The sequence below is a fragment of the Gymnoscopelus braueri genome (genome assembly GCF_963280865.1).
Source record: "Gymnoscopelus braueri genome assembly, chromosome: 17".
Classification (NCBI taxonomy): domain Eukaryota; kingdom Metazoa; phylum Chordata; class Actinopteri; order Myctophiformes; family Myctophidae; genus Gymnoscopelus; species Gymnoscopelus braueri.
Genome location: NC_137617.1, coordinates 47,996,235 through 48,011,998, shown reverse-complemented (window position 1 = coordinate 48,011,998; position 15,764 = coordinate 47,996,235). Strand labels below are relative to the sequence as shown.

Below are 15,764 nucleotides of genomic sequence, written 5' to 3'. Positions count from 1 at the left end.
GAATTGACAGGGTGTGCCAGCGCGGGAGAGCCGAGCCAAGTGTCTATTCATGACTTATGCATGTATACTTACCCGGAAGGTGTACAGATCACGCGGGACTTAAATGGCACTGGATGAATGATCGGGCTAGGTGTAGGTCACCCGAACCTAGTTGTATCCCATACCTGAATGTGCTGTATCACTTTGATTAAGTTGGTAAAAGGATAGCCCCTCGGCCTTAATCAGAAATCAATCCACCAAAAAATGGCAAACGCAAATCCAATGTTACCCAACAGGCAAACCGATTGGAATAAATGTTGTCTTTGTCAGATATACAAAAACAATGATGCCCTAGCATCACCACCAACCCATCATGTTCCTCAACATGATGGCTATACCATGCTCCACTCTTTTGTGAGATCGATCAAATGCCAATGATCCTGGACCCAGCAAGGCTGGATGAAGGTGGTGGTAAGCTACTTGGAAGAAGTTTGGTGAAGAATGGCAGGTCTTCTGGACAGCCAATTCACCACTTGCAGAGAGTTGTCAAGAACTCACCAAATGGGGCTGCAAAAAAGGGTGCAGTGGAAGGTGCAAATGTTTCAAATTGGGGTTTGTCTGCACAGCACTGTGCATGCAGTTGCAAATGTGAGTAAAAATATTTGGGCAAAAACAACATCTTGTAAAATGGTCACCATCTTCACATTTCATGTGTCTGTGATTGTTTTATTGTCAAGTGACCTTTGGAGACTGCTCTTGCCAATTTTCATGTTTGTATCAGGACCTGAAAGATTATATCACTATCTGCTCTGCTAAGGAGAAGGCCATCTTGAAACAAATGGTCGCCATCTTGGATTTTTGATTGGCCAGCGAAATTTTCCATGAGAGTGGCCCTTAGAGAGTATGTGTGTCAAATTTCATCCTTGTATCACAACCTGAAATATTATATCACTATCTACTCTACTCCGCTAAGGTGGTGGCCATCTTGAAAAAAATGGTCGCCATCTTGGATTTTTGAGTGGCCAGCGCCCTTTTCCATAAGAGTGGCCCTTACAGAGTATGTGTGCCAAATTTCATGCTTGCATCACAAAGTGAACGATTACGTCATTAACCTGCTGCACTATTTAGGTGGGTTCTACCTGGGCCCTAGGTGGAACCCAACTAGGCAATTTTATGTGGGACCGAACCTTATTGGACAGACAGGGGGACAGACACACAGGGACAGAGAAAGAGGGGAGCACAGGACACTCAGCGTTGCCATGTCCTCTGATTATAAGCAAATTTGCCGTACTTTTCAACACAGTGTTGCCATGTCTGACGATTACAGCAAGAAAACTAACCTGGAACCTGCATTAAACCTTCATCACTGCATCCACCAGGGAGGCTTGGTAGTAATGATGTTACACTGGACACATCACTCTGTATGTAGAACAAAGAAGACATTAACATTTTACAATCACACCATAAATGTTACTAACTATCATCTGTAAAATCAATAAGCATTAGGTCTGGATTATGGACGCTAATTCATTATAAAATTAACAATAAAAATATTTAGAGGGAATGATCAGTAGTCTGCCCTGAACAAGATGTGTTGGAAATATAAATTGAATGTACGTGTTGTCCGTTATTAAAAAAGCTTTTTGGAGAGAAGAAGAGTGTGTAAAGTCAGTCTCTCTGGCTATCAAAGGTGTAGCTTTTGTCCCAAAGGACTGTCAATTCTTAATGAACAACTCCCTTGTCAATATTATTTCGGTGTAATAACTTCTTTAGAAAGTTCTACTGTATATCAGAGATAGATGAGACAAACCCTCAGACAGGTCATTAGGTTGAGTGTCCGTGTCACTACAAACTACAACTTCCTCTCTCATCTCCTCTCTCTTCTTTCATTCTTCTTGTCTGTTCCATTCTGAATCAATTTATTTCATTTTGCATTTGATCTTTTCTTATCTCTCTACTCTTATCTGTACCTGTCTTGTGTTTTACACTTACAGCTGTTGCTGCTATAACATCAGAATTAACATAGATGATGATTATCGGTCTTAAAGGGTTAAGACACCAGGGTGGAAGTGGTTAAACAATCATGACAGCAGAAACTTTCACATTAACACTAGCGTGAGAATTTCACCGAACATTTATATTTGATGTCTTCACTCTTTACTTCTTTCATTATAACATTCATATCATATTACTCACCTTGAATGGAGTTTGTGTAAACACAACGTTGTGCAGAATGTGATTTCCAGCTGTGTTCCTGACCTCCTGCTCTCCACCAACCAGCATCAATCTAACATCTGATAGACTCTGACGTTCTCCTGACACACACACACACACACACACACACACACACACACACACACACACACACACACACACACACACACACACACACACACACACACACACACACACACAGTAAGGTAGTGGTTCTCAAACTTTTTGGTGCTAAGGATCCCCAAATGTATATATATTTGGCCACGGACACCCATCTGAGAATGTTTTGTGCCAGGGACCCCCAGAAGAGAAGGGTTTTGTGAAAAAATGCTAAATTATAAAAATGAAAGGTAAGAAAAAAAAAAGCAGATGTAGGCTACAAGCTCGCTGTTCCCCAGCCTGTGAATGATCACGTGATCACAACAAAATAAAGCTAGTTTTGTGTAGTGTTTTATAAAAGTCCACTTTTCTCTGTTTTTTGTGGCTATGGCCACAACTGGCCAGAAATCATGTTCTTGTATTTCAATAATCTAAAAAGTCTTGTTGAAAGCAAAAAATGAATGACCGGTCTGAGGATAATACTTTATACTATTTAAGAGGAATCCCTTCCCCGATCTGACGAACTTGTCAGCAGTGTGATAGTGTAGTGAAAATAAATTTTATTTGCTATACATATCTCTGACCAAAAGCTTTTTTAGCAGTTCATTATACAGTTTTTTATTAAAAAGCTAATTTCCTCTTGTATTAAAGGGCAAGACCACTTTGGTAGAGGTTTGGGTTGAGTAGTTACCTTGCCATGATGTAACTCCAAAGGTGGACAAGAAATACAAAATAATTGCTCCATCGAAAAATAATTCTAAATACTCCTCATTGACTTATATTGTACGCTGAAACAGCTCTCAAAGTCACTCTTTTAACCCGTAAATGAACACAAACAAAGCTGATTCAGACAATATAGAACATCACCAAACACAGTAGGCCTACTGTTTTTTTTCTAAATAAAAATGTCAACTTCCTGTTCATTTCGCTATTTTTATTAGAAAGAAAACCCGGACTGGATCCGCGGATCCGGATCCGGATCTTCAAATAGTAAAATGAACAGGAAGTTCACCTTTGGAGTTACATCATGGCAAGGTAATGTGGTAAATTGGCTTATAGTTATTGAACAGTATGCAAGCCAAAACATATAAAGAAATGAAACTAAAGTTATTCTACTAAAGTAAAAGCATAGCTGTGACATTGCCTTTTGTTTTACCTGGGAGACAGGAGGTCTAGGCCTGTGTCTCCCATCCCCCCTTCCTGGCTCATACAGGTGCAAATCGAATCAGGGACTCAAAGTGGGATCTATTGTTCGTCTAGGTGGGGTCTCACCCTTCAGGGCTGACACACCCACACATGTACCTTCTTTAGATCTCACTGCTATAAAGATAGACTGAAATGTAGCTCAGTACCAGTGCAGTCCTGGGCCGAAGGGCTGAGGAACAGGGCTCTGCCCCTGGATGTTGTACTCGAATGAATAAATGAACATGGAACCTGGAAACCTGACGTCTCTTCTTCTCCTCTTCTTCATTACAACTACAAGCCTCATCATATCATCATATACGACAGTAACATGCAGTCTCAGTTTGCAATTTGTCCAATCTTGCAAAGTCTTTGTTATTAAGTGGACTCCATACTTCACTACTATGAAGGGAAATATGTTCTTGTGTTAGATTTGAATTGCATGAATCCATGGATATATGGTGCTTTACTCCACAGAGAGAGAGAGAGAGAAAGAGAAAGAGAGAGAGAGAGAGAGAGAGAGAGAGAGAGAGAGAGAGAGAGAGAGAGAGAGATTATCACCTGAGGTTAACTTCAGCAGTTCACTGAGGTAAGGGTCCAGTTGATGAATCACTTCAATCATTTTTGAACACGCCTTGCCTCCCTTTCTCTTCACCGTGTCGATGAGTTGCCGTGCTTTGTCTGTCCTGAGGTTTTCTCCTTTGACTGACTCCATTTCTCCATCATTGATCACTTTATTCTGCAGAAGATCGTCCAGTAGAGATTTCAAGGTGGCCTCTGAGACTTTTTGAACGAGCTCTGTTCTCACAGACTTCAGCTTCTCTTCTGCTTTGTCTTCTGGGATCTTTATCACTGTCAGACTTGGTTGATCTGTGGAAACACCTTGAAGACAAGATGGAGGATTTATTTAATTATTAATGGTATACTACTAATAATAATAATAATAATAATAACTAGAAAAGTGCAGTGCCTGGAGAAACTGCGTGGACTCTAAGTCTGTCAATGAAAATTCCATTATTCAAATATTCCATTTTCAATATAAAAAAAAAAAAAGAACGTTAGACTATAAAAATTAAGATTAAAATTTAAACAAAATAATTAAAACGCACGAGTTCTCGCGAGATTCTGGGCACATGTAACCTTAAATAGCAGCTGGTCTCGCGAGATCACAGAGCCTCAGTGTGAGAGACAGACGGGAGAAGTCTCCCCTCAAGGCTTTACTTCATCGTTCAACGGTGTCCCGCATGAATGCGAACCGATCTACAAGTCCACAATGCCTCACCACCACCCACCACAGAGGTTTCTAGAATTATAGGAGGATTGGACCGGTCGGGCCCAGTTCGGGCTTAACCTTATTCAGGCTGGGCCAGGCCGGGCTGGGCTTTAATGTTCATGCCTGTTGAGAACTCTACCAGTAACTCCTTCATGACCCACTCCTTGTGAGTGAGAAGAGTGTTAAACAAGGCCTCTGCTGCTAAAGTGGTGGTCAGGTCACACTGCCAAGGACCCTCCTCATGCATTGTTAGGCTGTGTTCTCAGCTTGGACGTTGTCTGCCATTTCAGGATTTAACCCTCTACTTGGCTTCCACATTCTTGACTTTACAGGCTAAAGCCCCCCAATTACTCCTCAAGAAATCCTGTTTGTCTTTATGCAAGTCAAAGGATAACATACTGTAATAAATGGTAAGCAACAACAACATACCGTACTGTGAAGAGAATGGTCTTGTATCTGGACAAGAAAGCCTGGGGTTCCTTAATCTCGTTGGTTCAATTTGTCCTGTGGATGACATGAAGTGAAAGCTTTTACCGCAGTATTTACACACATGATTAATAATGTATTTCAATATTATTCTGAATAAATAACCTCTACTTATACAAAATTATTTTACTCATCAAAGTAGTAGCTACAGTACAGTGAAAATTCAGCACTGGGCACCAAACGACAGGGTGAAAGTGAAAGAAGACTCTATCGGGTAAAGAGCTCCAACATATTGAAACGACCGGGCTTTCTCGGCCCGGGCACATAGGCTCTGGAATGCCTTGCCAGAGGCTCTAAGACTAGCGAGCTCAGTGTCTTCTTAAATAAAGTGCCCTTTGAGATGGAACAGAAGATAGAAACAGGGCGGTAGTTGCTCGGGTCTAATTTGCTTCTTTTTTTGTGCAGAGGGGGTACTCTCACAAGCTTATTCTTGAGGGATGTGACACTGCCTGATGGACAAGTTGGTAATATGGGAAACACTCTGAGGAACATGGTGGGGATATTATCATGGCCGGTGGCCTTGGATGGTTGCAGAGCGCTGAGTTTTAATTTATTTTCTTTCTGTGAACTTAAGTCATCCTTTGTACACCCAGGTTTTCGTAGAAGGATCACACATGATGATCTCGTAAATTCAAATGCGATGAATTGTGGAATAAGGGGTTTGGTCCCGGCATCGGAAGGAGAAACACGGCCGAGGAGAAAGCCGGACAAAAGGTATGTGCAAATGTAAACAGGAATGAAAAGTTCTTCAAAATCCAATTTAAATAAACAACTGTACCTTTATTACTCAGGTTAAGTGAGTGTGTCCACACTGGCTTCTTCTCAGGGTCCTTAAGGTCTCGTAGCTCCAATGAGACGTCTTTTGTATTGAGATCCATCATCACCTCAAATGTTGGAAGGTAATTTGGTCCGTAGTTCCATAGCTTCGAAGCCTGAAGACACATGACACTGTTTTACTATTGCATTGATGTATTACTGTAGTGTGCTAGTAGTGGTAGAAGTTGTACAATAGTTAAAGCATTTATTATTATTATTGTTATTAAATAGAAACAGATGGAAACAGATGATCTCCAATGGCGACCCCGATGGGAATTAGCCGAAAAAAGATGATTATTAATAATAATAATAGTTGCAATTTTGAGAATTGTGGTTGACCCGACACAAATCCTGCCGGGAGGCCATGCAACATAGAGACACACGGCCGGAAGCGGAAGGCCTACAAATCCACGCCCACTTTCGACACTCGGGGTCCGTTAGAACGATGAACTGCAGCTCTCAATGCAATCTCTATGAGAGGCATTGTAAAATACCTACTGAGGCTGTAGCGATTTTTTTTGTGTTCTAATAATCTGTCCCATTTGTTTAATTTGTCCTTTTTAATGTCCCATATCTTTCATCTCGATATACTACCCACAATATACTATAATATACTCCATCAGTATGTCAAAACCGCTAGCATCGGAGATCCAGAGTTTAAGTGGTCGCATGGTATATACGTCACGGACGCATCCCTTGAGGTTTTCAATACCCAGAAAACTGGCGAAAGTGGCCGTTTTCAATAGGTTTTGGTCATTATCTCTGGAACAGAAGGTCCAATCTGCTCAGTTCAAAGCTTGTTGGATGCGTGACTTTGAGGACATTAAGCACGCAATGACACATTTTCGGGTTATTTCTTTTTTTTTAGGGGAGGCGAGATCTTAGTTGGGCAGGCGACCGCCTCTCCTGCCTCTACAGTGGGTACGCCACTGGTCGGCGCTCGGCGCTCGTAAAGACAGTGATGTCACTGAAATGCGACAACTTGTCTGTCTGCTGTCTACCCTCTGCTGTGTTAACATTATGGGTAACTCGTTAAAGTGGCAAATTAAATGTGAAACACATCAACTATTAAGAAAACAAGAAGATATGTTGACAAAGACACTCCATACATTTGGAAACATTTATTTATTTAAATCAATATCGTCTTCAGTTAATGCAGGATAATTTTAAAAGTAGGCTAACTTTCATATCCTCTCATAGGGAATGCATTGGCAGCTGCAGTTCATCGTTCTAACGGACCTCGAGTAGCGGCGCTGTCTCAAAAGTGGGCGTGAAATTTGTAGTCCCCGTGTGTCTCTATGCGATTCAAATTTGGTGTTGATTGGCTGTTCGTGATATGTTTTTTTCTTTCTTTTATAGGCCCCTCCAACAAATGTTGCAAGCCAATTACATTATCACATGTCTCCTGATGTAGCAGGTATATAATATACAGGAATTCCACCAATAATCCCTCACGTTTTATGTCCTATTATTATTTATTTTCACTTTTATTTTGAAATGTTTACTACAAAAGATTGTTTTGGGAGCTCATGCTTTTATTTTGAAGTCTTCACTTCCTCCTGCAGTGACATCATCTACCTGCGTTGCACCATAGATATATATAAAGGCTAGATGACTCACCCGCGCTGCTGGCCAATGGAGTACAACGTTGCCACATGGCGGCCATCTAGGGACGGTCATTCATAACATTATGTCTATGGGGCATATACTTTGAAATAACCATAGCGTGCTCAATTTTCATCCAATTTTCAAACGGTTTGGTGTTTTGTAAACACCAAAGATGTAGTTATGACACTGCATACTTATAATTATAATCATGTTTTTTTTTTTTTTTATAAAATTAAGTAAAATTAAGTATTCTTCGCAGTCCGAGTTGACGTCACCACAGCATTATCAAGTCACCCCATGGAGACTTGAATTCATGGATATTTTTTGTTTGTGTCTCATTCCTAAGCCAATAATTTGATGACCGGCAGTGGTTCCGGTAGGAGACACAAAGAGTCTCATTTGTGTCTCCTACCGGAACCGCTGCCTACCGGTCCACTGGTCATCAAATTATTGTTTTAGGAATGAGACAAAAACAAAAAAATATCCATTGATTCAAGTCTCCATGGGGTGACTAATCCATAGAAAAAAGTAATTTTGTGGGTGAACTATCCCTTTAAACTGTGAAACAAGGTTATAATATAATTCTATGGTGCTAATGTGTTGCTGTGTAATTGTTTTGTAGGAGGTTTGAGTGTTTTAGCAAACGTTTTGTTAAGTTTACTGTTTAGCAGCACTTGTGAGGACTCACACACAGCACCTGCAGCATGCTTAAATGGCGTCTTTTCCCCACTACAGACTGGTGTGTTGCAGACGTCCATGTGTATTAATGCTGCTGCATTACCTCTTTATTTCATGCAGGTATTAGCCATGGTTCACATGACGCTTGTATACAAGCGTCATGGTGCCGAGTCCCCCTGGTCTAAAGTTGTGTTCGATTTTTTCACATTGCCATCTCTCACATAAACATAACCCACTGAGCCATAGTCGTCTATTAGACCTCCGTCTAAAACTGGGTTATAATTGGTCTAACAGTGAAAGTTTTTTAGCGGTCTAGGCTTAGCCTAGACGTTGATTAGCTGTTTTTTAAGCGTCTATATATAGACGTCTATATTATAGACGTCATTTCAACGTCTATAATATAGACGGTCTATAAATAGACGCTTAAAAAACAGCTAATCAACGTCTAGGCTAAGCCTAGACCGCTAAAAAACTTTCACTGTTAGACCAATTATAACCCCGTTTTAGCCTAGCCCTTAGACGTATTTTAGACGTCTAATAGCCCGAAAAATGCTCAGTGGGAAACGTTCAGATTTCAAATATAAAGTGCTTACCACCGAGCCACGGATGTTACAAGGCGATGCGGACCGCGACGAGTACCCGTATCTCCCGTATTGTTCAATAAAAAGCATTTTAATCCCATCGCCGGCCATTTTCTCCAAATTGTCTCCGATACTTTCAACCATGCGACACTAATGGTTGGGAGGTGTATTGCACTCTGATACATTACAAAAAAAAAAAAAAAAAAAAAAAAAATGGCCGGCGATGGGATTAAAATGCTTTTTATTGAACAATACGGGAGATACGGGTACTCATCGCGGTCCGCATCGCCTTGTAACATCCGTGGCTCGGTGGTAAGCACTTTATATTTGAAATCTGAACGTTTATGTTTATGTGAGAGATGGCAATGTAAAAAAATCGAACACAACTTTAGACCAGGGGGATTCGGCACCATGACTGTCATGGTATGACAGTCATGTTTCAGGGCTAATGCAGGTATGTTTGTTGCTCCCATGTTTTTGGTCTATTGTGTTTTGTACTGTGTGTTTATTGTATTGTTTTATTTACATGTCTAAAAAATACTAATTAGCCAGTAGTGTAAACATTTCAAGTGTAATTATATTGTGGTATTGTGCTCTATTGTGATAGATTTGATATCTGAATGTTTTATAAGGCATAGGCCTACTAGTTGCTCAGTTGTTTCATGGCAGACACTGAGACTGGTGTGTTGCAGACGTCCATGTGTAATAATGCTGCTGCATTACCTTATTTCATGCAGAGAAATAAAGACAGGTAATGCAGTTTCGGCTAAAGAGAACCCCCTGAGTCCCCTTGTCCACCAAAGCACAACACAACGCAGAGTCGTAGCGAGGGTCTGCTGAGAAGTAGGCCCAGACCGACTACATTGGTGCCGTGACCCGTTCGACATCGTGGATCAACACAAGCTTGGTCACCGGAGCAAAAAAAGAGGTTCCCTTAAGAAAGTTACATTGAGGTGACTTTGTCACAGTTACAAGGACATTGTGTTCTTTCTGAAAGAAAAGGAAAGTTGAAAAAAAATCGAAAGTGTCAAGTGAAAAAAAGACAACGAAAAAAATAACTTCCATTGTTTATTGTGAATCAGTATTTTCTGTTTTTGTTGACAATACCCAAGTTATAAAAAATAATAATATGGATTTCAATGTTGTAAAGGGGAAAGCTGCTCATACTGTTTCTGATTCTGGTTCTGGGAGGGGGGGGCGCTGATTACGTCTCCACTTCCTGGTTTGGAACTATTTAACTCTCCAGTTGCTGGTTTGGGGAGGGGTGCACCGCTGTTTAACTCTTTTGGGAGGGGGGCACAGCTGTTTAATTCTTCAGTTGCAAGTCCAGGCGACGTGAGGTCACCAGCGCCCAGCTACACCCGCCCAGTTAGTGTTCCGGGCAATGTAGGTTCCCCAGTCCTCACCTCCACCCGTCTACCTAGCCACCCGTCCCTTACCCAAATACCTACTTTTTCACTTTCGGCCATCCCAGACAGGAGTGACCCAGCTTTAAGTGATCTCATCACACACATCGGCCAGAAAATGGGACAGTCTATATCAGCTCAGTTAAAGGGAGAGAGTCAGGCGAATGAAGGCGGTCAAGCACGGGTTCAGAACTCAGGTGCAGGCCAGTTACGCATCGACTCACCAGCTGGTGAAAGTAAAGCACGTCCCATAGCTTTCGCAATGGCTCAGAAGCCGACCAGCATGAGGGGGTTCGCACACTCTTTCAGTAAGAGATCCCAGTCTCTTCTTACCCTGTTCTAAAGGGGCTGTATTATTTTGTCTTGTTTGTTTTCTTTTATTGAGATATTGTTCCTTTCATCGTTACCTTTATTATTTCTTTTACGTTTTGCAATGTGTCACTGTAAGTGGTAAGTAAGTGGTACTTACTGTATGTGCTCACAAGTAATAATAATAAATAATAATAATACATCAGACTTATATAGCGCTTTTCTAGTGCCCAAAGTCGCTTTACAAAACAGCTTAAAAACAATCTTATTAGGAGAAAAGAAAACATTAAAAAGGCTAAAAACAAAGGCTAAGACTTAGAGGAAGAAAGTGAGGTTTGGTTAGGTTAAAGGGGCCACACCATGAATTTCATTTTTTTTTGGGGGGGGGTGTTTTTTGGGCTCCCCAGTGTCTCTTGTACCCCAAAAAATATTTTTTTTTAACATTCAGTCATTCATTCTCATTTCAGAGATTTTCAGAATGGGCGTGTCTGAACAGGCCATTTCAGAATGGCAATTGCATTGATGATGGCCAGACAGAATTGCTCAGTAGCCCCCCCCTGCCCAAAAGGACGTTTTGGTATTGCAGCTGAAAGTGCTGTATAAGCCAGAGACAATTGACTTGGGATGAGTATATCTGAGTGATGATTTAGGCTCAAACCTTTTGAAAAAGGTTTGAGGGACATACACCATATGATATTAAATATCAAATATTTTTTTTAAATTCATGGTGTAGATCCTTTAAGGCAGGGAAAGTGAGTCTAAAGAGGTGGGGTTTATGGTTTGGGACTCAAGTAGGCCGGGTAGTTTGGTGTACACGGCACCAAGCAATTCTAAGAGGGACTAAGGGTTGATCACCCTTTTGATTTCTCTGAACCGGTTTGCCAGGTAGCTTTTAGCTGATTATATGAAGATGGTATCTTTATGTGAACCTGTTAAACCTGTTAGATGTCCCTGACAGTCTTATGTCCTGCTCAGGATTTTGGTGTAATTCAGGAGGGGTGAATGTAGCAGGTATATAATATACAGGAATGCATTCCACCAATAATCCCTCACGTTTTATTTTATTGTTCTATTATTATTTATTGTCACTTTTATTTTGAAATGTTTACTACAAAAGCTTGTTTTGGGAGCTTATGCTTTTATTTTGAAGTCTTCACTTCCTCCTGCAGTGACGTCATCTACCTGCGTTTTAGTGAAGTATATAGATATTTGCCATGTTATTCTGACAGTGAGTAAAAATGGCCCATAGGAAATTCTGCTACCCGTTAGACCCAATGTTGTAATATTACATTTCAATAAAACCTTACGAAAACATTTTTTTTTTAAAAACATTATATTTTCCTCTCCAAAGTACTCCTACAACACCATCTGAAAAGTTGAAAAAAAAAGTGCAAGTAGAAATATATCCGGGTCTTGCAGGGTTAAAATATTTAGCATTTATTTTTTTCATTTCATAAGAAAGCAGAGATTAGCAAAAATATATATTGGTTAAAATTGAGAAGAAAAGAAAAAAAGAAGAAGAAAGAAATATGAGTAAATAGTTTTGTAACTGCTGTACAACCTGTTTTGATCATATTATGATAAAACCAGGTTATACAGTAGGTTTAGCATGTGATACCTTAGGTTGAACGTCATGTGGAGGACAGTGCAGACTGTAGACTGTCTTTGGGGCGAGACAACAGTTTGACGGATAGTCGATGTATAAATCTTCTTTGTTGTAGAACTTTGACATCACCTACAAGAACACCAAGACAACTTGACCAGCTGGTTCACTCATAATGTCTGGTACATGGGCAGATTTTGCAGGCTACTGTACAGTATGTGTCTTTGTTTCCATCAATAGGGTATTTTTGGCGTCCTACTTTGATTGATTGATTGCAATTTGTATTAGGCAAAAAGAATGTAATACATCACAATTACATTAACTAGATGTGGAATGTGAGGAGGGGAATGTGACATCTTCTCTTTCTACCTGGCTGGCATTTGCGTGGCTCAAAGTCAACACATCATTACCATCGTACCACCACTCGTCATCGTCTCCAAACATTTCCTCTGTCACCCCTTCTAAATAGTCAATTTCCTCCTCGTGCTTTAGTGGTGTGTGTAACAGATTCACATGATCATCCTCTTTATCCTTGCCCACATTGTATTGTTCAAGTTCTTCCCGATTTACTTGGCTGGTGTCTTCTTGGCTCAAAGTTAAAACACCATCGCTATAGCACCATCGTTTAAACTCCTCATCGTTCCTAAACATTTTGACTGTTATCCCTTCTAAATAGTCAATTTCCTTCTCGTTCTGTAATGGTGTTCCTACAATATTGACATCATCAACGTTTTTTCCTGTGCCCACCTTGTATTGTTTCACTTCTCTGTCTACCTGGTTGGCGTTTTCGTGGCTCAAATTTAACACATCATTACCATCGTACCACCACTCGTCATCGTCTCCAAACATTTCTGTCATCCCTTCTAAATAGTCAATTTCCTCCTCGTGCTTTAGTGGTGTGTGTAACAGATTCACATCATCATCCTCTTTATCCTTGCCTTCATTGTATTGTTCAAGTTCTTCCCGATTTACTTGGCTGGTGTCTTCTTGGCTCAAAGTTAAGACACCATCGCTATAGCACCATCGTTTAAACTCCTCATCGTTCCTAAACATTTCGACTGTTATCCCTTCAAAATAGTCAATTTCCTTCTCGTTCTGTAATGGTGTTCCTACAATATTGACATCATCAACGTTTTTTCCTGTGCCCACTTTGTATTGTTCCACTTCTTTGTCTACCCTGTTGGCGTTTTCGTGGCTCAAAGTCAACATATCATTGAGTGTGTCCTTGAATAGGACACACAAAACTATTCTACCCAGTAGAATAGTTTTGCCACCCTAAGGCTTTTCTGACTGCATCAGGTCTCTGAGTGTTCTTTCCACACACTCAACATTAAAGCGGTTAACGCAGAAGATTTCGTCCCAGATGATTAAGTTGCTCTGTTTGATTAGTTTAGCCAGAGAGGACTCGGCTTTGATATTACAGACAGATTCTCCAAAGATGGATATTGGGATCTTAAATCTTGAATGTGCAAACACTTGCGCTTGGCGTCTCGGGTCCGACGGCCCAGAGATAGTTTTCTTTTCCGTGGCATGGCTCTGTAAGAGATATTTATGAACCAGGACGGCGACTTTTGCTGGCCTAGTCACTCTGCACACACGTCATGCGAAGTCCGGCCCCTCTGGTCTCTCCTCTCCTCTCGGCTCCTCTCCTCCCTCCCCGCTTTGCTTTGCGGCCCTAATAGCCCTCATGTGATAAAGAGGTCAGACTTCCTGTATCTGGTTGCTATGGCAACCTGCCAGATCAGGCTGAGGGTCTGATAGGCAAATCAGAGAATCAATCAAGCCGAGAGTCTGATCACTGATCAAGGTGGGGTAAGATGCCTAAAACATAGCCAGAGCTCTGATCAACAGTCTGTGGCGGGTCTTGGAGGCATGTGGAGTGATCCTGTGTATGCGAATCCGGACAAACTTTCTGAGCTTTTGTCAATTATATAGTAGTAAGAAGTAAGATAATACTTGTCTAAAGGGTCCGTCCAAAAAAGTCCTTGCGGACTTGTTTCCGTTGGGGTCCTTGGTATACATTTCATAGACATATATAGTAGCAACCAAACAGTTCAAAAATCAACATAAAAATACAGAGAAGAATAACACTATGTACAAAAAAACAAAAAGAAAGAAAAGCATGAAAAAAAAAAAAATGGATGGGGTTAGACTATTCCATACCTTGGTGGCCGTGCTGTAGAAGGAGAATTTGCCCATGTTTGTTTTATGGGTGGTGGTACCAGATTGTTGTTTACGCTCCCTCTAGTTTCGTGACTGTGGGTGTCACTAACTTTTTGGAGGTATTTAGACAGATATGCGGGTATAGGTAAAGAAAAATAATTAAATTGTAAATGCAGATTTGCCCGAAATGGGCAAATCTGCATTTACAATTTTGAAGACCAGTCCCATTTTTAGTTGTTTAACCCTAGGCTGGCAAAATGAGTGGTAGAGGTGGGTCATGGGCCCCAGTCCGAGGAGTAGTCGAATCTGTTTGTTTTGGGATGTTTGAAGCTTAGTCTTCAGTGACACTGAGGTGTTGGAGTACCAAGAGGAGCAAGCATAGTCAAAAATGGGCTGAATCAGGGCCCCTGAGAGGGTCCTGAGGGCCTGAGGGTTGACAAAAGAGGAAACTCTGCCCATAAATCTGGTTCTCTGGTTTACTCTTTTGACCACCTTTGTTGCCATGCTTTCACCTGTCAGGTATTTGTCAAGAATACATCCCAAATAGGTAATCTCTTCTTTGCTAGAGATGATTGTGTCATCGACTTTGACCTTGAAGTCATTTACCTTCATCTTACTGAGGGAATGTTTGGTCCCAAAGAGAATGGATTAAGTTTTCATGGATACAGTTTGTTATCGGAAAGCCAAGTACGGATTTTGGAGAGTTCAGAGCTGAGAGCTTTCTCAACTTGCAACTTGTCCTCACCCGAGATCAGGAGTGCTGAGTCATCAGAGAACAGGAACAGTTTGCAGTTACAGGCAGGATTCATGTCGTTAATGTATAGAAGGAACAGTAACGGCCCTAGAATGCTGCCTTGAGGAACCCCACAGGATGAGGACATGGTTCCGTTGATGTCAACCACTTGTTCTTTACCCTTCAGTTTAGTGATGTGCAATCAAAACCAGCTTATCAAGTAGAAGTGAGTGATTTACAGTGTCAAACGCCTTTTGGAGGTCCAGCATGACCATGTAGCAGTATTTGCCCGAGTCTACCTCACGTTTGATGTAGTCGGTCAAATACAGTAGGCAGTAGTACTACATTATAAACTTTGGTCTTTCATTTTTGTCAATTACAGACTATCCTCTGGTTGTCTTTTCTAAATGTGAATCTATTTCATGTTTTACCGGCAGAGCCTGACTTAACACATTCTCTGCCAGGTATTAATTAATTAATTCATCCGCCACCGCCAGCGTTTTTACCTTATTTTGAAGAGGCACAGAGAGCCATGGAAGCTACGATGTGAACACAGATGTAAACAAAGGCTGTCTGGGGGGAGGGGGAGGGTCTCGTCTATCATCCATTCTGTTGTAATCACCAGTTGAATATG

At 41.0% G+C, this 15,764-nt stretch overlaps 2 protein-coding genes across 2 annotated transcripts in view; both read right to left on the bottom strand.

Moving 5' to 3' along the window:
• Nucleotides 1-15,764, bottom strand: part of LOC308105203 (uncharacterized protein) — a gene marked incomplete at its 3' end in the record, with an annotated part of 438,556 nt that overhangs the window by 344,160 nt on the left and 78,632 nt on the right. The gene's annotated exons all lie outside the window — the stretch shown is intronic.
• Nucleotides 1-15,764, bottom strand: part of LOC308104376 (NACHT, LRR and PYD domains-containing protein 1b allele 5-like) — a gene marked incomplete at both ends in the record, with an annotated part of 41,702 nt that overhangs the window by 23,363 nt on the left and 2,575 nt on the right. Inside the window, 4 exons of the mRNA XM_080454788.1 lie at nt 4,036-4,356; nt 5,177-5,251; nt 6,012-6,165; nt 12,250-12,366. Coding sequence (XP_080310914.1) covers nt 4,036-4,356; nt 5,177-5,251; nt 6,012-6,165; nt 12,250-12,366 — 667 coding nt within the window. The remainder of the gene's footprint in view (nt 1-4,035; nt 4,357-5,176; nt 5,252-6,011; nt 6,166-12,249; nt 12,367-15,764) is intronic.